Raw genomic sequence first — 22,060 nt, forward strand, 5'->3', positions numbered from 1 at the left:
ACTGCAAAACCTCCATTCCCTCCCCACTCCAGGGAAAGGATACTGCAAAACCTCCATTCCCTCCCCACTCCAGGGAAAGGATACTGCAAAACCTCCATTCCCTCCCCACTCCAGGGGAAGGATACTGCAAGATCTCCATTCCCAGCCCACTCTGGGACCAGCCAGAGGTGGCATTTGCCAGATCTCCAAACTACTCAAAATTTCCGCTACCAGTTCTTCAGAACCTGCTGGATTTCACCCCTGATGTGGACCCAGCCAGGCTGTCCATTGCTTAACATTCTGGGACTTGAAGTTCACATTTTTGGAAATTATCAAGTTTTGGGAACACAGTTCCTGACTCTAATACTATTGTTGGCAATTCTCCAGGGTTTGAAGTTGGAATTGTTCCAACCTTAACTCGAAATGTTATGGATTGAACTTGACATCTTTTGCATGCATAGTTCTCTCTGAAAAATGATGATGGTGATGATTTACTGGACTTTCCAATCACAATTCCAATCCTATGCAGCAGTTGTATAATTAGAAGTGGATAACTATTTATAAGTCAGAATTTAAATTGCTAAAAGCTCATTAGACAGTCAGTTTGGGGGGTGGGATGTTAAGGGGTCAGGCTAGCAACCGGGAGACAGTGAGTTCTGGTCCTGCCTTAGGCAAAAAGCTAGCTGGGAGAATTGTCTTAGCCCTAAGAAGGAGAAAGCAAGACAAAGAAGAAATAATGGTTGGAAACTAATCCAAGAGAGAAGCAACCTGGAATTTAGAAGAAACTTCCTAACAGTGAGGACAATTAACCAGCGGAACAGCTTGCCTTCAGAAATTGTGAAACATCCATCACTGGATGTTTTTAAGAAGAGACCTTGTCTGAGATGGTATAGATCAGGGGTCTGCAACCTTAAACACTCAAAGAGCCATTTGGACCCATTTCCCACAGAAAAGAAAACACCGGGAGCCACAAAACCCTTCCTGTGCCTGACTATTTCCTGAGAGGCCACAAAACTAGCATATGTAGTCGAATTAAACATTCTGTTTTCTTCTGAAACTTTACTTTTCTTGGATTTATCCATGGTTGGCTTACTGGGAGTCGAAAAGCTCAATAAATCATGTGCCGGCAGGTGTCACACATTGGCAGTTGTGACGCATATTTTGAGCCACAGGGAGCTGCAGCAGAGGGATGAAAGAGCCACATGCGGCTCCAGAGCCACAGGTTGCTGACCCCTGATATAGGTTCTCCTGTTTGAGCAGGGGGCTGGATTAGAAGACCTCCAAGGTCCCTTCCAAACCATGGCTAAAAAACTTTGCCAAGAAAACTGCAGGGACGGGTTCAGGCAGTCACCAGGAGTTTTGGGTTGGTTAATTCAAGACATTTTCCTATTTGCATAAACCAATTAATCAGTGGAATGACTTATCTCCAGAAGTTGTGGTTGTTTCATCACTGGAGGTTTTCAAGAACAGATTGGACAACCATTTATATGGAATGGTACGGGGTCTCCTGCTTGAGCAGGAGGTTGGACCAGAAGTCCTCCAAGTCTCTTCAACCCTGTTCTGCTGTTTGCTTAAACTATTACTTCAAGATTTTGAGGAAGAGCATCAAAGTGTGAGCCCTTATCCATACATCGCACCTTATTTATTTATTTATTTATTTATTTATTTATTTATTTATTTACTTACTTACTTACTTACTTACTTACTTACTTACTTACTTACTTACTTACTTACTTATTTATTTATTAGTTCAATTTATATGCCGCCCTCCTCCGAAGACTCAGGGCAGCTTACAATGCACTTATAGCAATAGCCTTCATTCTTTTGTATATACCTGCTTATTAGGGCTTTTGCCCCCCCCCATAAGCGATGTTTCTACAAAGTCATCTTATTGCCCCCCACAATCCGGGTCCTCATTTTACCTACCTCGGAAGGATGGAAGGCTGAGTCAACCTGGAGCCTGGTGAGATTTGAACTCGCACTAATTGCAGGCAGCTGGCAGCTAAGTGCTACTTTAACAGCACTTAGTCCGCTGCACCACCAAGGCTCTTCTTCCATCTTCCATCTGGGATAAACTAATTAGATTTGATTAAGCCACAGAATGCAAAAGAAGGTAAGTGATGGCCATTGAAGAAAACAGACGTGCATTTTCTGAAAAACATCTGGAAGGGAGATTTTACTCCTTTCCTCTGTGGCATTGCTAAGAGAAAAATTAACGGGACTGGATATTTTTAGCACCATCCAGTTTGAAACTGCAAATCCAGACAGACTTGAAGTGGTCAGATTTATGGGCTACCCAGAAGCAGCTGAGAGCTACCTTATCTACTCTTCAGGAGGGTTGATAAGCTGCAATTGATCATGGAAGGTGAACTGCCATTTGTTAAATTGAAGGGGGGGAAAATAACAGTTTTTCATGGTAAGCATTGGTACCTATCTATTCCTTCCAAAAATTCTTGCATTAGTCTTTAAGGATTTGTTCTTGGAATCAAATGGAAGTTCTCTGCGTGCTTTCTATGTTATCATTACCAGGTGAGCTGAAATCCTAAGAGTGAAGGATTGCAACTGAATTCATTGAACTAGTTTAATTCAGTTGATTAATTGGATTAACTGAATTGTAGACAGTTGTGCTGGAAATATCTCAATATCAGCAGTCCAACCTAGGTAAGGAAGAGTCCTCAACTGCCCCTCTGAAGATAGCTTATATATCCTCCACCTGGAAAGCAGAACAATTATCATCATAATTGATACAGTTTAGAAAATGGCGAAAATTGGTGATTTGAAGGGGGGGAAAAGTCAAAACAATGCTCATAAGTCCATAGTTCTGATATAGAATAGAATAGAATAGAATAGAATAGAATAGAATAGAATAGAATAGAATAGAATAGAATAGAATAGAATAGGAGTAGAGTAGAGTAGAGTAGAGTAGAGTAGAGTAGAGTAGAGTAGAGTAGAGTAGAATAGAATAGAATAGAATAGAATAGAAGTAGAGTAGAGTAGAGTAGAGTAGAGTAGAGTAGAATAGAATAGAATAGAATAGAATAGAATAGAATAGAATAGAATAGAATAGAATAGAATAGAATAGAATTTTTATTGGCCAAGTGTGATTGGACACACAAGGAATTTGTCTTGGTGCATACGCTTTTGGTTGTGTACATAAAGTGTACATAAAATAAAAGATACGTCCATCAAGAATCATAAGGTACAACACTTAATGATAGTCATAGGTTACAAATAAGCAATCAGGAAACAATATCATTATAAATCGTAAGCATACCAGCAACAAGGTTACAGTCAAACAGTCATAAGTGGGAAGAGATGGGTGATGGGAACGATGAGAAGATGAGAAGATGAATAGTAGTGCAGACTTAGTGAATAGTTTGACAGTGTTGAGGGAATTATTTGTTAAGCAGAATGATGGCGTTTGGGGAAAAAACTGTTCTTGTGCCTAGTTGTTCTGGTGTGCAGTGTTCTATAGCATCGTTTTGAGGGTAGGAGTTGAAACAGTTTATGTCCAGGATGTCCTGGATATTTCACTAGAGTTGAAATAACTGACCAAACAGCAGGGTTCTGGGAAGAGAAGTTAACATAGGAAGATCCCATTTGGTGTAGCAGTTAAAGTGGGGGGTCTAGAAACCAGAAGACTGTGAGTTCTAATCCTGCCATGGACATGAAAGCCAGCTGGGTGACTTTGAGCCAATCATTTAGAGGAATGTAAATTCTAGTCCTGCCTTGGACTTGAAAGCTGACTGGATGACTTTCAGCCAATCACTCTCTCAGCCCAACCCATCTTGGTAATAATAATCAGTTTTATTCCACATTTGCTGTTCAGTCGAAAGGGATGTTGGAGACCCTAGTCAACCCTAGTGACTTCTAATGAAGAACCAGGGGAGACATGATAGCAGTGTTCCAGTATTTGAGGGGCTGCCACCGAGAGGAGTGGATCAAGCTATTCTCCAAAGCACCCGAAGGCCAAACAAGGAATAATGGATGGAAACTGAACAAGGAGAGAGTCAACCTGGCAATAAGGAGAACTTTTCTGACAGTGAGAACAATCAACCCATGGAAGAGCTTGTCTTCAGATGTTGTGGAGCTTCATCACTGGAAGCTTTCAAGAAGGGACTGGACTGCCATTTGTCAGAAATGGTGTAGGGTCTCCTGCTTGGGGGGGGGGGTGTTGGACTAGATGACCTACAAGGTCCCTTCCAACTCTGTTAATCTGTTAAAGGTGGGATAAAAACCAACCAATAAAATAACAGATCTATCCACTCAGTCCAGTGGTGGGTTGCTACCGGTTCACCCCGGATCAGGCAAACTGGTAGCAGCGGTGATGGGAGGCTCCGCCCACCTACCCAGATGCTTCTGTGCATGCACAAAATCATTGCACACGAGCGAACCCATAGCGACGGAATTTGCAACTCACTACTAACTCAGTCCCTCCCTCACACTTATGGAGCAGTAGCAGAAGGCTTCGTATTGTAACCTAGGCTGGCTGCTATGAAGATTTGCAACTGAACCCACAGAATTTATCTTCGGAATCCAATCCAGCTGATTTTCACCTGGGGTGCAGGCCTATTCTCGATGCAATATTGCAGAAGGCAAAGGTGAAACTACTTAAGAGCTTTTTCTAACCAACTTCTTGGTGACGATGATTTTGACATGTTTCTATTGACACTCCACCAGAGTGGAACAAATCTGTGTTTTCAAGGTTCATTCCTCACCGTTTGTTGACTAGGATGAATTGTTTATAAAGCTTGTCTTATTACGGGAATTATCAGTGATAAATGAACTCAGATGTTAAAATTCTCTCTTTTCCATAGGTCCCCATTTGTCAGTGTGACAGAATACTCGCTGCTGAAAAATAACATTGTTCAGCTCTGCTTGGAACTCACTACCATTGTTCAACAGGTAAGAGTAAATTTCTCTTCTTCTAAATCCCTTTTAAATTGTTTCCATGGTGGCAAAATAAGCAGGTTTCATTTCTCTCTAAGGATAATGGATGTTAATTGAACGAAAGGAGGATCAGTTAGCTATTCGGGTTAGACTCAACCCAGAAAAGGTAATTATCCTGAAAGATCGTCTACAAATTTTTGTAAATTAATCAAGTGTATTGACTGGTCAGAGAAAAACATTTTCATGGGCAGAAGAGACAGTCGTATGCATCTTTAATCAATTCAATTTTTCAATTCAATTCAATTTAATTCAGTTTATATGCCGCCCCTCTCCTAAGACTCAGGGTGGCTCACAATACATTTAAAATCCTAATAAATAGAGCCTTGGTAGTACAGTGGTCTAAAGCACCCTGTTATTAAGACCAGCTGTCTGCAATTACTGCAGGTTCGAATCTCGCCAGGCTCAAGGTTGACTCAGCCTTCCATCCTTTCTAAGGTAGGTAAATTGAGGACCCAGTTTGTGGGGGCAATAAGTTGACTTTGTATAAATATACAAAAAGGATGAAGGTTATTGCTTAACGCATTGTAAGCCGCCCTGAGTCTCCGGAGAAGGGCGGCATATAAATCAAATTAAAAAAAGAACATTTAAAAATTAAAAACATTAAAAACAATTAAAACCCATTCACACCATTCATGGACGGATCTCGCCAGATCGCAAGAGTGAGATCAACGGCCTCAGGCCTGCCGGAAAAGCCAGGTCTTCACAACTTTTCGGAAGGCCAATAGGGTGGGGATGGTCCGGACCTCAGGAGGTAACTGGTTCCAGAGAGCTGGGGCAGCCACAGAGAAGGCCCTCCCCTGCGGGCCCGCCAGCCAGCATTGTTTAGCTGACGGGACCCAGAGGAGACCAACTCTGTGGGATCTTACCGGTCGCTGGGAGCTATGCGGTAGAAGGCGGTCTCGAAGATAACCTGGCCCTGAGCCATGTAGGGCTTTAAAGGTAATAACCAACACCTTGAATTGTGACCGGATTTATGTAATCATAAATCTCTTCCATCCAACTTTTCTGGGTTTTTTCTTTCTTTCTTAAACATGAAAAAAGTACTCATTTTTTCCCCCATGCAACTGACAAACACTTTAATAGATTCGTTTTTCTGTGCAACTTTGCTTAATAATTACATGTTTGGTGATTCTATACAGCTACTGCAGGCACGGCTGTCAGATGAAAAAAAAAAATCTTCTCGCATCTACGATATCTTAGACTAATTCCAATCATTTGTTATTCCAATCATTCTATTTTTTTCACCTCAGGTTTTTAATATGTAGAAATGTACAGCATTGGGATTCTGAAATGGTTGTATTTTTTTTTTTAAAAAAAAAAGCTCTGTTTCGAACCTGACCACTAAATTTGAAAGAGCTCATTTCAATTGGTTGAAAATGATCTTTCTAACTAGTGGTGAGAATGCAGGCTAATTCTGCCCACTGCCAGCAGTTCGATCCTTCCTTCCTTCCTTCCTTCCTTCCTTCCTTCCTTCCTTCCTTCCTTCCTTCCTTCCTTCCTTCCTTCCTCCCTCCCTCCCTCCCTCCCTCCCTCCCTCCCTCCTTCCCTCTCCCCTCCCCTTCCCTCCCTTCCCTTCCCTTCCTTGCAAGTGGTTACATTGTAGTATTGGGCTAATTCTGCCCACTGCCAGCAGTTTGATCCTGACTGGCTCAAGGTTGACTGAGCCTTCCTTCCTTCCTTCCTTCCTTCCTTCCTTCCTTCCTTCCTTCCTTCCTTCCTCCTTCCCTCCCTCCCTCCCTCCCTCCCCTCCCCTTCCTTGCAAGTGGTTACATTGTAGTATTGGGCTAATTCTGCCCACTGCCAGCAGTTTGATCCTGACTGGCTCAAGGTTGACTGAGCCTGCCTTTCTTCCTTCCTTCCTTCCTTCCTTCCTTCCTTTCCTTCCTTCCTTCCTTCCTTCCCAGTGGTTAGAATGCAGTATTTCAGGATAATTCTGCCAACTGACAGCAGTTCAATCCTGACTGGCTCAAGGTTGACTCAGCCTTCCATCCTTCTGAGGTTGGTAAAAGGAGAACCCAGATTGTTGGGGGCAAGAGGCTGACTCTGTCAATCGCTAAGAGAAGGCTGTAAAGCACTATGAAGTGGTATATAAGTCGAAGTGCTATTGTCCTTCCTTCCTTCCTTCCTTCCTTCCTTCCTTCCTTCCTTCCTTCCTTCCTTCCTTCCCTCCCTCCCTCCCTTCCTTCCTTCCTTCTTTCCCTCCCAGTGATTAAAATGCAGTATTGCAGGCTAATTTCAGCTCACTGCCAGGAGTTCGATCCTGACCGGTTCAAAGTTGACTCAGCCTTCCATCCTTCCGAGGTCAGTAAAATGAGGACCCAGATTGTTGGGGACAATATGCTGACTCTGTAAACCGCTTAGAGAGGGCTGTGAAGCACTGTGAAGCGGTATATAAGTCTAAGTGCTATTGCTAACCGTGGCAAAAAAAATGATTGTAAAATTGGGTACAACTCACTTAATAACCATTTAGCTTAGCAACAGAAACTTTGATTCCAACTGTGGTTCCAAGTCATGGATTACCTGTATATATTAATTGATGGATGATCACTTCATCATGTGAATAAACTCCTGCCTTTTAATATCTATTTAAGTGGCTTTTCTTGCAACAGGAATTCCACACCTTTGTTGCGTGGTGAAAACATACGTTGCTCGTATTCCAATTCTATGCTCAGCACTTAAATGGAGTACCTGCTTCTAAATTCTAAGCAAACAGGGGTGGGGTCTTCCTTTATTTATCCTCTCCGAAACTTCAATTGCCTGTCGTCTCCCCAGGAACCTTTTCTAACTGTTGGAATCTAAGTAAATGGTTCTATTGTTTAATTGACCATCTGCTCCTTGGATTTTGGCTTCTCTCCAGATTCCCTGGATGCAGCCTTGATGCTAGGCACCTTGGCATTAAGCATTCTCACCAAACAAGGTTTTAAATTAGGTTGATGTGGCAAGGAAATAGTTTTTCTTCCCTTTAGTTATGCAATATGAATTTTAACTCAGTCCCGGAAAAAAAATGAATGCTTTGGAAAACCAAGCCAGAATGGTTTTGTTCTTTAAAAATAATTTATTTGGCTTGACATGGGGGGCGGGGGGGTGGGTAACAGGAGCTCTTTTGCAGTCAAAGTCCAGAACCGAAGACTGTTGCATTGAAAATAATTTGAGGGACAAAGCCAGAAGGCATAAACAACAACATGAGCCGTGGTGGTGCAGAGGTTAGAGTGCAGTACTGCAGGCTACTTCTGCCGACAATTTGGCAGTTCAAATCTCACCAGGCTAAAGATGGACTCAGCCTTCCATCCTTCTGAGGTTGATAAAATGAGAACCCAGTTTGTTGGGGGCAATAGGCTGACTCTGTAAATCATTTAGAGAGGGCTGTAAAGTGGTATATAAGTCTAAGTGCTATTGCTAAGTAGATGGAAATGTCAGCTCAGAGGTTCAGCTCTAAGCCCAGATGTGAGTAATTTATTCTCTTTGGGTTTCAAGAGTTGAATGAAAATGGTGACGTAAAATGGATATTTCCATTTATGTTTCCCATTGTATGAAGGAAATGGAGAAATATGTACCGTATTTTTTGGAATATAAGATGCACTTTGCCCCCCACTAAAAGAGGGTGAAAATTTGGGTGCGTCTTATACACAGAATATAGCCCCGCCTACCCACCGGCCCCCACCCTTTGGCCTCTGCCTCCCAGCAATTTGCCTCCTTGCAGCAAACAGCCCATTTCAAGTTTCAGCTTCAGCAAAACCTGATTAGCACAAGCAGCTGATTGTTGGTGGATTGGTCTCCCGACCATCAGCTGTTTCATACGGAAACCACACTTGGAATACTGCCTCCAGTTTTGGTCACCACGATGTAAAAAAAGATGTTGAGACCCTGGAAAGAGTGCAGAGAAGAGCAACAAAGATCATGGGGGAGAACTAGAGACTAAAACATGAAGAACGGTTGCAGGAACTGGGCATGGCTAGTCTAGTGAAGAGAAGGACCAGAGGAGACATGATAGAAGTGTTCCAATATATAAGGGGCTGCCACAAAGAAGGAGTCAAAGCTATTCTCCAAAGCCCCTGAAGACTGGACAAGAAGCAATGGGTGGAAACTAATCAAGGAGAGAAGCAACTTAGAATTAAGGAGAAATTTTTCTGACAGTGAGAACAATTATCCAGTGAAATGGCTTGCCTTCAGAAGTTGTGGGTGCTCCATTGCTGGAGGTTTTTAACAGAGGCACAGATACAGATTAACAGAATTGGAAGAGACCTTGTAAATTCATCTAGTCCAACCCTCCGCCCAGGTAGGAGACCCTACACCATTGCTGACAGATGGCAGTCCAGTCTCTCCTTGAAAGCTTCCAGTGATGAAGCTCCCACAACTTCTGAAGGCAACTTCTATTCCATGGGTTGATTGCTCTCACTGTCAGAAAAGTTCTCTCTATTTCCAGAATCTCTCCTTGTTCAGTTTCCATCCATTATTCCTTGTCTGGCCTTCGGGTGCCTTGGAAAATAACTTGACCCTCTCCTCTCTGTGACAGCCTCTCAAATATTGGAAGACTGCTATCATGTCTCCCGTGGTCCTTCTCTTCACTAGACTAGCTATGCTCAGTTCCTGCATCCGTTCATTGTATGTTTTAGCCTCCAGTCCCCTAATCATCTTGGTTGCTCTTCTCTGCATTCTTCCTAGAGTCTCAACATCTTTTTTTATAGTGTGGTGATCAAAACTGGAGATTGGAGAACCATTTGTCTGAAATGGTATAGGGTTTCCTGCCTGAGCAGGGGGTTGGACTAGAAGACCTCCAAGGTCCTTTCCAACTCTGTTATTCTATTCTATTAGTAGGAAAAGAAGGAGCAGAAGAATAGGTAGCAGTTGAAAAGAACTTGGTGCCCCTCGTACAGCTTTAGATTTTAGCCTTTGCAAGGTGCTAATGAGGAACAAGGCTTTGAAGTAATTCAAGTGGCTGTTAAGTCAGCTCTGTTTCAAAATAATTTTGCCCCTGCTCAAATTAACCCCACTCTGATGTTTTATAGGAGCAGATTAATAACTGCAAAAGAAACTCCATGTTTTCCAACCATGAGCATCTACTCCTATTTGAAGGCATGGGTCTAAGGCAGGGGTGAAATGCTCCCGGTTCGAACTGGATCGCCTGATCCAGTAGTGATTGAGGCGGGTGGTTCAGAGAACCGGTAGCAAAAAACCCTGTTTCCCCCCCCCACTCCATTGCCCAGCTGAGCTGCACTATCATCAGAGGCTGTTTTTTTACTTTTAAAAGCATTTTTTCTACAACCTCTTCGGCCGAAAAAATGCTTTTGAAAGAAAAAAAAAAGCCTCTGATGATCGCGCGGCTCAGCTGGGATCATCAAAGGCTTTTAAAAGCATTTTTTTCTACAACCTCTTCAGGGGTTGTAGAAAAAATGCTTTCAAAAGGCTCTGACGATCCCAGCTGAGTTGCCTGATTGGCAGAGGCTTTTTTTCTTTTAAATGCTTCTGACGATCAGGCAACTCAGCTTGGATCGTCAGAGGCATTTAAAAGAAAAAAAGCCTCTGCCAATCAGGCAACTCAGCTGGGATCGTCAGAGCCTTTTGAAAGCATTTTTTTACAACCTCTTCGCCGAAGAGGTTGTAGAAAAAAATGGTTTTAAAAGTAAAAAAAAAAAAATTGACCACACCCACCCAGTCACATTACCCCCCCCCTCCCCAAGCCACACCCACAGAACCGGTAGTAACAAATTTTAGATTTCACCACTGGTCTAAGGTGGATTGAGAAGGAAGTCATCACATTGTGTGTGAGCGGAAAAAAGAACCCCCGAAGTTAAATTGATGCATGTCTTAAATTAAAAAAAAAAAAAAATCTCATCGGATGCAACTTGATTATAGAGAACGGCTGCTGTGAGACTCAGAAGGCAGCTGAAAAAGATCTTGTACCAAAAATGTCCGTTTTGAAACTCAAACTCCATCTGAAAAAGATTTGTGGGGTTTTTTTTTTTTCTTTATAAAACGCATTTTCATTAAAATACAAAAGAGAAGGATTGGAGGTGGGGATCAGCAGGGGGTGGGGAGATTTTTGTTAATTAGTTCATTCTCATACAGCCAAGTGCAGCATCCGTCTGTGATTGCCTCCTGGTCACTCTGCAATTATATCAGAGCTCATCATCCTGTTGGAAGCCAATGGACTGTTTTAAGGAGCCTTTTAAAACAGGGGGGAATGGAAGTTAAATCGGGATTTGTAAGCGAAATCATGTCCAACGTTAGTCTTGAAGCAGATAAATTGCCACCAGGAATGTTTCGTAATTGCTTGGGGAGAAAAGTCATTTTCCCCTTTAATAACTGTATTTCTGGAAGAAAAAAAAAAAGAGAGAGAGAGAAAATCTTATAATAGGGAAGGGATGCCATCGTTGGTAAAAAAAAATAATAATAAAAAAAAGAACTGGAGATTTCATTCCATTTCACTCATCAGCTAAAGAATGCATTTGATTCATGTGCTTACCTGTTTATTTGGCTTTATATTATTAGTCCTGGGTATTTGCATCCAGGTGTGATAGATTTGCCTTTATTGGAATTTCTGCAAAATGGAAAAAAAAAATATGGGAATGTATTTTATGTTAGGGGATATTTTCTAGGGTAGGGAACTCATCCAATTTAAGCAAAATGTTCTGTATTTTACTGTACATTGTGCAAATACCCCAAACCAGTGATGGCTAACCTTTTTGCCATCACATGCCAAAAGTGGGAGTCACGTGGGGGGGGTCGCACGCGTGCATGCCCACACCCATAATTTTTTAAAAAAATTTGATTTATATGCCGCCCTTCTCTGGAGACTCAGGGCGGCTTACAATGCGTTAAGCAATAGCCTTCATCCTTTTGTATATTTATACAAAGTCAGCTTATTGCCCCCACAAACTGGGTCCTCATTTCACCTACCTTAGAAAGGATGGAAGGCTGAGTCAACCTTGAGCCTGGTGGGATTTGAACTTGCAGTAATTGCAGGCAGCAGATGTTAATAACATTGCTTTAGCCCACTGTACTACCAAGGCTCTTTTAATTTAATTTAATTTCCCCCCGCATCCCGCACCTCCGTTCCCCCTGCTTTTGGCACGTGACGGCAAAAAGGTTACTGGTGGGTCTGGTAGACCCGTTTTTCACCCTCCCCAGGCTCCAGAGGCTTTCTTGGAGCCTGGGGAGGGCGAAAACAACTTTCCCCACACAACTCAGAGGCCCTCCGGAGGCTGGAAATGGGCCATTTCTTGACTTCCAGTGGGCCGGGAAGGCCCGAAAATCAGCTGGCCAGCACAGGCATGCGCACTGGAGCTGAGCTAGGGCAATGCTCACGTGCCCACAGATATGGCTCTGCATGCCACCTGTGGCATGCGTGCCATAGGTTCGCCATCACGGCCCCAAACAATAAAACACAATGCTTTGCTTTGGGTGTTGGTGTCCCTTTCTCCTACACAAGCTATAGAGACACAGAGTTGGAATTGCCCACATCAAGCAAGAGGTCCCTGTGTCCCATCATGATATATTTTGCAATTTTACATGTATGAACATATGGGAAGAATCTGAATATGTAGGAAGATTCTTGGAAGGCAATTCTAGTCAAGTTGCTGGAAGATTCATTGATCTGAAAGGAAAGATGGAACACTGGTTTACTCTTAACCCTGATTTGATTAAGCCACAATAGCTGGGTTTAGTTGCACCCAACACCAATGCATCACTTAAACATTATTTAAAAAGCGCTATGACTTGGCTAATGTAGCAAATGAGATTCAAAACAAGCCAGCTACATTTTAGCATGGAGTTAATAGCTAATGGGAAACATAGTTCAGCACCATGGACAAGTCACAAGATTCTACGATAGTGCCGTGTATACTAGAGCCATGGTGCTGCAGGGGGTTAGAATGCAGTATTGCAGGTTAATTCTGCTGACTGCCAATTGCCAGCAGTTCGATTCTCACTAGGCTCAAGGTTGACTCAACCTTCCATCTTTCTGAGGTTGGTAAACTGAGGACCCAGATTGTTGGGGGCAATATGCTGACTTTGTAAACCACTTAGAGAGGGCTGAAAAACACTGTGAAGTGGTATATCAATCTAAGTACTATTGTTATTGCTACAAGTATAGTATACTATAGCCTTGGTGGCGCAGTGGTTAGAGTGCAGTACTGCAGGCTACTTCTGCTGACTGCCGGCTGCGTGCAATTTGGCCGTTCAAATCTCACCAGGCTCAAGGTTGACTCAACCTTCCATCCTTCCAAGGTGGGTAAAGTGGGGAGCCTTGTTTGGGGGCAAGAGGCTGACTCTGTAAACTGCTTAGAGAGGGCTGTAAAGCACTGTAAAGTGATATATAAGTCTAAGTGCTATTGCTATTGCTATAGTTACAGGATTCATGGACTATGGCTTTGTGTTACCAACAAATCTGAATTGCATGGTTTCATCAAACAACCATGGTTAGCAAAATCTGCAGGGTGAGTCCAGCAAACTAGCATTGTATTCCACTGATCATATCAAGATTTTAGATGTTAATATGTGCAGGAACCTCTCCTGCATCAGGGGTGCTATTCAGCAGGTTCTGACAGGTTCTGGAGAACCAGTAGCGGAAATTTTGAGTAGTTTGGAGAACTAGCAAATACCACCTCTGGCTGGCCCCAGAGTGGGGTGGGAATGAAGATTTTGCAATATCCTTCCCCCGGGAGTGGGGAGGGAATGGGAATTTTGCAGCATCCATCCCCTGGAGTGGGGAGGGAATGGGGATTTTGCAGTATCCTTCCCCTGCCAGGCCCACCAAGCCACACTATGCCCATCAAGCCATGCCCACAGAACCAGTAGCAAAAACATTTGAATTCAACCACTGTCCTGCATGTACTCAATTTGCCAGCCTTATACTGTATATGATCAGAAATTAAAGTTGAATCTGGTAGTTTATTACTTGGATGGGAACCACCAAGGAATTCTAGGCTAAGTTAGGAAGTAGGAAATATATCTAAGAGGAAGTAATAACAAATTGCTTCATGGCATAGAACATTGATTAGATGATGTCTTGGTTTGATCCAATATATCTTCAGTAAATGATGCATTCACTGATGATTCCCCATCATCAAGAGTCAGTAGGATCATCTCTGATCTCCAAGGGGAAGGTGAATCTAAGAGTGGCTTGGAGAATCTGAAATTTAACTCTCTCTTTCAGCATTGAGCTTAATTCTTTAACCAAGAGCTGGTCTTGTCTCCCTGCCCTGCCTACCTGATATGCTTGCTAAAAAAAAAAAGACAGGATTATAAATCAAACCGATCAGTGATGGGTTTCAAAATTTTTTACTACTGGTTCTGTGGGTGTGGCTTGGTGGGCGTGGCTTGGTGGACGTGGCAGGGGAAGGATACTGTAAAATCTCCATTCCCACCCCACTCCAGGGGAAGGATACTGTGAAATCTCCATTCCTTCCCCAATCCAGGGGAAGGTTACTGCAAAATCCCCATTTCCTCCCGATCAGCTGGGACTTGGGAGGCAGAAAATAGATGGAGGTGGGGCCGGTCAGAGGTGGTATTTACTGGTTCTCTGAACTACTCAAAATTTCTGCTACCGGTTCTCCAGAACTGACCAGAACCTGCTGAAACCCACCTCTGAAACCGATGGACAATCAAGTCTACATTTCAATTTATCTTCTAGTTCCCTCCCACAGAACGAAGGGAAACGAACGGTCAGAAATAGATTTTCAGTAAACACACAATAGGTGAAATTGTGCATAAGTGAAGTTGGCTGTCATTTTCTGACTCCAACTAAAGCATCAGAAATATGCCTTGGGGACTAGAATGAAAGCAGTAATGCCCTGAACCTTTCTCACGATTATGCTAATGCACATCAAAGAGACTTCTACAGACACCTTATTTTAAATGGAAAGTTCTTGCGAGTGACATCCTTCCTTTGTTTCCTATTTTTCGCATAATCACCTTGACCAAATGACATTTGAAAAAGTCTTCTTTCTCCCTCTCCCTCCCCTTCTCTCCCTCCCTCTTTCCCTCTTCCCCCCTTCCCCTCTTCCTCCCTCATCCTCATCCTCTCCCTCCCTTCCTCTTCTTCTCTCACCTTCTGCTTCCCATCCTCTCTCTTCTTCCTTCCCTCTCTTCCTCCCTCTCCCTTTCCTTCCAGCTCTCCCTCTCTTCCTCATCCTCTCCCTCCCTCCCCCTCTCCCTCCCTCCCTCTCTCCCTCCCTTCCTCTTCTTCTCTCACCTTCTGCCTCCCACCCTCTCTCTTCTTTCTTCCCTCTCTTTCTCCCTCTCCCTCTCCCTCTCCTTCCATCCCTCCCTCTCTTCCTCCCTTCCTCTTCTTCTCTCACCTTCTGCCTCCCACCCTCTCTCTTCTTTCTTCCCTCTCTTTCTCCACTCTTTCTCCCTCTCCCTCTCCTTCCATCCTTCCCTCTCTTCCTCCCTTCCCCTCTCCCTCCCTCCCTCTCTTTTTCCCTCATGATCTCCCTCCCTATTCTTATCTCACCTTCTGCCTCCCACCCTCTCTCTCTTCTTCCTTCCCTCTCTTCTTCCCTCTCCCACTCCCTTCCTCTTTCCCCCACTCTCTCCCCCCTTCTCTCCCTCCCTCTTTTCCTCTTCCTTCCTCCCTCTCTTCCACCTTCATCCTCCCTCCCTTTCTTCCCACTCACTCTCTCCCTCCCTCCCTCTTCTTCTCTCACCTTCTGCCTCCCACCCTCTCTCTCTCTTCTTCCTTCTCTCTCTTCCTCCATCTCCTTCCCTCTCTCCCCTCTCTTTGTCTCTCCCCCCCCTCATGTTTGCCTTTCCCACTAAGTCTCCCTGCAAGGAAGGTTTACAACCGAGCAAACAAAGCCACATACACACTGCAGCCATTTTTGCCTGTAGCTGGTGTCTGACTTGTCCGTGTTTGTGTGCATCCATGCATGCACATGTGTTGGTGAGAGACAGCCCAAGAGGGAAACTGTAGCTAAGACAAATATTTTTTTATAAAAAAAAAAACCAATCAAAATATATTGATAAGAGTGTCAGCCATGCGCGGATTAAGCGTGACCTTGTCTTTAAACAGACTCCAGATGGACTTACACTGTTTGATAAATTCCAGTGGCATTGTTTCTCTCGGGAAAACAATTGTTGGACATTGGCATAAGGAATAGTGGAAAGGATGCAGCAGATGCACTAAAATAGTGACATAAATGGAACAGCACCTTACATCATCTTCCTCATCTTCCAAGCTTTATTTTTCACAACAGCAGGTGGAAAAAAAGGAATTTATTCATCCATCCATCCATCCATTCTTTATGAAATTTATTTGCCACTCAACATAATTTATTTGCTTACAACATAAAACCTAAAGCATTAAAAAACATTAAACATTAAAAAAAAAACATTTAAATCCTCCATCAAAAAACCCACAGCCAATTAAAAAAACCCTCGCTGTCTCCCAGGTTCTAGTCTAGGGCTATTAACCATTACACCAAGCTGCTTCTCTAAATCCGGGCCAATCCCTGTTCAAAAAAACAAACAAGCTTGTGGGACTCAGACCTAAAGCACAAACGTAGTTAGCTCAAAACCTCTTGAGACGACCTCAAGCAGGACACAGATCAAGGCTTTCTCCCTTTGTTGTTCCCCAGCAGTACATAATCATAATCTTAGACCCTTCTGCAATGGAGATGATGCAGAACTTCCCAAGGTAGATTACGTTCCTCTTCGTGTGTTTCTAAATGACATTTTTCGAAGGTATCCGAAGCTCTTCATTTGGATTTTGGCCCCTATGATATCTCTATCACATCTTTCGTGGCCTTTAATTGCCATCTAAAACTTTCCTGTGTAATCAATCATCTGGTTCATATTACCATATGTGGTGGACATGCCCAAAAGCAAGAAAATACCAGAGGAAAATATACAGGTGGCTCAGGAGTGAAATGCTCCCTGTTCAGACCGGATCACGCGATCCGGTAGCGATGGTGGCGGGTGGTTCGGAGAACCGGTAGCAAAAATCCCTGCGCGCCCCTCCTCCCATGCCCAGCTGAGCTGCAAGATCATCAGAGGCTTTTTTTAAAAACTTTTAAAAGCATTTTTTCTACAACCTCTTCCGACGAAAAAATGCTTTTAAAAGTTAAAAAAAAAAGCCTCTGATTGCACGGATCAGCTGGGATAGTCAGAGGCTTTTCAAAGCATTTTTTTTTGCAACCTCTTAGCCGAAGAGGTGGTAAAAAAAATGCTTTGAAAAGTCTCTGATGAACCCTGAAATAAGCACTTGGCCTTATTGCCATGCGCTCAAAAGCCTGATTTTGGCTTATTCTCAGGGGATGTCTTATTTTGGGGGAAACAGAGTATATTTTTCATATGATGGAGATGGATTATTGCAACAAAGATGTGTAATATGACTATCTAAACATAACTATACCCAGAACACACACTGTTTGATGAAAATTGAATGTCATATAAATAAAACAAATAAAACGTTTTTTTAAAAAAACTTTCCTTAGCCCCTCCCAAAAGACGGGAGTTGCAACTGCCTCTTATTTCAGGAAGGTAGAGTTGTCAACATTTTTTAATTAGTCTAGGTTTTGCATCTTGTGCTGGTGAATTTTTACAAAGTCTATTCCTCCCCGCCCACCCAAAAAGAAAGAAAGAAAGAAAGAAAGAAAGAAAGAAAGAAAGAAAGAAAGAAAGAAAGGCTAATGCCATTGTTATCTCTTTTATACTGTCAGGAATTTATGGTTAGCTGTTGCCTCTCATTGAATTCGTCTGCAGAGAGTCCTGATTTACCAGAGTCAAACTGAGATTATTCCTTCAAGGTAGAAAGAGAAAAAAAAATAACCTTAAAAGAAGCAAAGCACTCTTACGGGTAGATCAAGGAGTGTAGCAGGTTGGGGGTACTTAACTTCTTTCTGCCAATGCATAATCCTTGGAGAAGATTGCATGGTCACTTTTACAAAACAGCTGGCATTTATTTACTAACCCCGTGGCTGAATAGGTAAATAAAGTGATGGGGTGTCTCTGTGGCTAGGATAAGAGTAAAGTACATGCACCAAAAATTGAAACAATTATTCCCTACCATCTTCTGGATGGAAGTCTAGTGCCTAAGATGCTGGATGTCAACCCATAAAGCATTCCAGGCCTGCTTCTGAGTTGCCATAAGCAGGACGGGGGAAGAACTGACTAGGAGAACTCCTAGCCTGGCTAGGTGGCTCACTGGCTAAGACGCTGAGCTTGTCAATCAGAAAGGTTGGCAGTTCGGCGGTTCGAATCCCTAGTACAGGTCTCCTGCATAAGCAGGGGATTGGACTAGATGACCTCCAAGGTCCCTTCCAACGCTGTTACTGTTAAGCTTAAAGCACATGCCACACATGCCTGTCTCCAGATTGTATCCCAGGTTACTGGAGCCATCATGAGGGGTGGGGTTTCTACAGCCCATGAACATACTCCATTGGAGAATGTGATTTATGACACACCCAGGGAGGAAGGGAGAAACAGGATCATAAAGGTAAAGGTTCCCCTGGCACATACGTGCTAGTCGTTCCCGACTCTAGGGGGCAGTGCTCATCTCCGTTTCAAAGCCGAAGAGCCAGCGCTGTCTGAAAACATCTCCATGGTCATGTGGCCAGCATGACTAAATGCTAAAGGTACACGGAACGCTGTTACCTTCCCACCAAAGGTGGTCCCTATTTTTCTACTTGCATCTTTTATGTGCTTTCGAATGGCTAGGCTGAGAGAAGCTGGGACAAGTAACGGGAGCTCAACCCGTTATACATCACTAGGGATTCGAACCGCTGAACTGCTGACCTTTTGATCGACAAGGTCAGCGTCTTAGCCACTGAGCCACCATGTCCCTATCAACTGTGCTATTTATTCCATGCCAAAGAGAGGTTCCAAGGAATTTACATGGCTGAGCGGCAGGTTTCTTGCTGTTACCTGAATTACAGGTTATCCAAGTGCCAAGAATGAGAGCTCTACTTTTTTACTGAAAATGTTGTCCAACCACCTGCAGGCTCTGTTGTTTATCAAGGCTCAATTAAATTCCCAAGGAGCTATCAAGAGGATTAAAAAAAAAAAAAGGTAAATTTTTCTTTTGCCCGGTCGTGTCTGAGTCTAGCAACGAAATGGAGATAGACATCTCCGTTTCATAGCCAAGGGAGCCAGCATTGTCCGAAGACATTTTTTTTGTGGTCATGTGGCCAGCATGGCTACATGCCAAAGGCACATGGTTACCTTCTCCCACCAAAGTAGTACCTGTTCATTTACTTGCATTTGCATGCTTTCGAATTGCTAGGTGGGCAGGAGCTAGGGCAAGGAACAGGATCTCACCCTGTCACATGATGCTTGGGTCTTGAACTGCCAACCTTCCAGTCAACAAGCCCAGTGTCAAGTTTCTGAAGGATGCCCTAATTAATTCATGAGCCTCAAGCCAAGTTTCAAAAGAAATCCAGTTATTTATTAGGAGCAAATTTCGGCAATTACTCAAGTGGAGTCAGTTCTGCCTCCACGTAATTATGAATGTGGTGGCTCAGTGGCTAAGACACTTTTTTTTTTTTTATCCTCTTGATAGCTCCTTGGGAATTTAATTGAGCCTTGATAAACAACAGAGCCTGCAGGTGGTTGGACAACATTTTCAGTAAAAAAGTAGAGCTCTCATTCTTGGCACTTGGATAACCTGTAATTCAGGTAACAGCAAGAAACCTGCCGCTCAGCCATGTAAATTCCTTGGAACCTCTCTTTGGCATGGAATAAATAGCACAGTTGATAGGGACGTGGTGGCTCAGTGGCTAAGATGCTGAGCTTGTCGATCGAAAGGTCGGCAGTTCAGCGGTTCGAATCCCTAGTGACGCATAACGGGTTGAGCTCCCGTTATTCGTCCCAGCTTCTGCCAACCTAGCCGTTTGAAAGCACATTAAAAAATGCAAGAAAAATAGGGACCACCTTTGGTGGGAAGGTAACAGCGTTTCGTGCACCTTTAGCATTTAGTCATGCCAGCCACATGACCACAGAGACAAACTTTGTTCTTAACTCTTATTTTAACTTTGTTGTATCTCTGCTTTTATACCACTTTTTATTGCATTGTATTGCGAACGGCCAACTTAGGAGAGATGGGCGGTGTCGAAATGAGATAAATAGATAGATTTATTTCTCCATTAGCAGATTGAATCAGACTGGGGCACTTCGATGGATTGTCATCTGAAGCTGAGTAACGTGCTATTTTTCAAGGAGCAGCTAATCTAACTGAACAAAGTAGATTTCTGTGGACGTTTTAAGAACTCTTCCCCTCCCTCTTCTCTTTTACAGGATTGCACAGTGTATGAAACAGAAAATAAAATTCTTCATGTGGTAAGTGCCCGTTGTAGCTAGGGGAGGGGGTGCGCCTGATGCTTTCATGCAGTCTACTTCATTGGAAATCATTATTTTGCAAATCAAGACTGTACTGCTGTATATGTTTGCCTTCAAGGAAGACATGCCGAATGCAGGGGATTGATTGCTGGCTTAATGTGATTTAAAAGAGATTTAAGGTGCTTCTCTGATGTGGAAGCCCCATTAGAAATGCAGTTATTTAGCCAAAAACGATGGTAGCGATTCCTCTCACATTTTATCTATTTCGTTTTACTTAGAATAATTTCGCCTGAGGTTGCTATCCAAACAATCAAGGCAGCTAACTCAAATAGGTGACTGATGCAAACGTACATCAGTCATGAATTTGGTCTTCAAAATCCATCTCGCTTGAGAAGTGGACATTCTGGAGGGAGAAGAGGGAGAGGAGAGGAGAGGGGAGAGAGGAAGAAGAGAAAGAGGGAGATGAGAGGAGGAAGGAGGAGAGGGGGAAGGAGAGGAGAGGGGAGAGAGGAAGAGGGAGAGGAGGGGGGAAGGAGAGCAGAGCAGAGAGGAAGGAGAGGGAGAGAGAGGGGAGAGAGGAAGGAGAGGAGAGGGGGAAGGGGAGGGGAGAGAGGAAGGAGAGGAAGATGAGAGGAAGGAGAGGGAGAGGGGAGGGGGAGAGGAAGGAGAGGGAGAGGAGAGGGGGAAGGGGGAGAGGGGAGGAAGGAGAGGGAGAGGGAGGGGAGAGGAGTCCAACTCTGGGGTGAAGCAGAGATACTGCCCTATTCACAGAAAGCTACCAAAGGAACTGGCTTGTTTTCAGGATGCTGGTGTCTCTTTTTCTGCCTAAGGACCAGGGAAGATGCTGGCAGATATGGCTGAAAGAACTGTGTATATCTAGTTTTGAGGAAGTCATTGACTGTGTTGGCAATTGGAAATATCTCAGAATTCTTTTGAGCAAGGGAAGAAAACCGATGAGAATTTAAGAGCTGTAATTTCCCTTTATGGGGAAATGATGGCCATTTCTGAAAGAAGATGAGAGCATACCAAACAGGGAAGAAAATATGTACTCCCTTTATATTCTTCTATTCATAGTAATACAAATATATCTAGTACAAAAGTGGGCAACATTTGATGCAACTAAAATGCCTTATCAATAGCTAATTTCACTTTGTGAACACTCAGATTATGAATCTGTACTGACTGCCAAAATGTTCCAAAAGAATTATTCTAATCCTTCCACTATTTATAGATTTAAAAAAAAAAATGTGCAGAGGCAATCATGTTAATTATGATGGCATTTACATGTCCAAAATTCATTGCGGGCCCTTTGTTTAATTAAAGATTATCATTGCAAATATTGGTAGACATTTATCACACCTGGAATGTCACTGATCAATAGTAACCAGAGTTTAATTTTTCTACAAAAGGGTCAGTGATTGGCATTTTTTTTTTAAAAAAAAGGATGCTTCTTACTTAGACTGAATTTATCAAAATGCTATGTGTTATATGAATATGAACCTAGTGATATCGATGTCCCTTCTATAATCTCATTATTTTATGCTTCTCGGACTTCCCTCCTTGTGGTTTGGACTGGAAAGAGTTAATTTAGGTAACAAGAATCTCAGGACTATCATTAATATATTAAAAGAAAGCTTAAGGTTATGCTACAATAATAATAATAATAATAATTTTATTTCTATACCGCCCTTCTCCCGAAGGACTCAGGGCGGTGTACAGCCTATTAAAAACACAAAACAACATCAGTTAAAATAGTTTAAAATTATTAAATAAATTCGGCTGAATTTTAAAACCCCAGAATTTTAAAACCCAATTTAAAATTTAAAATTTTAAAATTTAAAATACAAGAATCCCAGCA

At 43.0% G+C, this 22,060-nt stretch overlaps 1 protein-coding gene across 1 annotated transcript in view; it reads left to right on the top strand.

The window, feature by feature from the left end:
• LOC117669499 (connector enhancer of kinase suppressor of ras 2-like) overlaps window positions 1–22,060 on the top strand; it is a 392,766-nt gene that overhangs the window by 189,373 nt on the left and 181,333 nt on the right. Inside the window, exons 4-5 of the mRNA XM_060692093.2 lie at window positions 4,797–4,884; window positions 20,161–20,202. Coding sequence (XP_060548076.2) covers window positions 4,797–4,884; window positions 20,161–20,202 — 130 coding nt within the window. The remainder of the gene's footprint in view (window positions 1–4,796; window positions 4,885–20,160; window positions 20,203–22,060) is intronic.

Source organism: Pantherophis guttatus, chromosome 12, assembly GCF_059756535.1.
Source record: "Pantherophis guttatus breed Tessera chromosome 12, ASM5975653v1, whole genome shotgun sequence".
NCBI lineage: Eukaryota > Metazoa > Chordata > Lepidosauria > Squamata > Colubridae > Pantherophis > Pantherophis guttatus.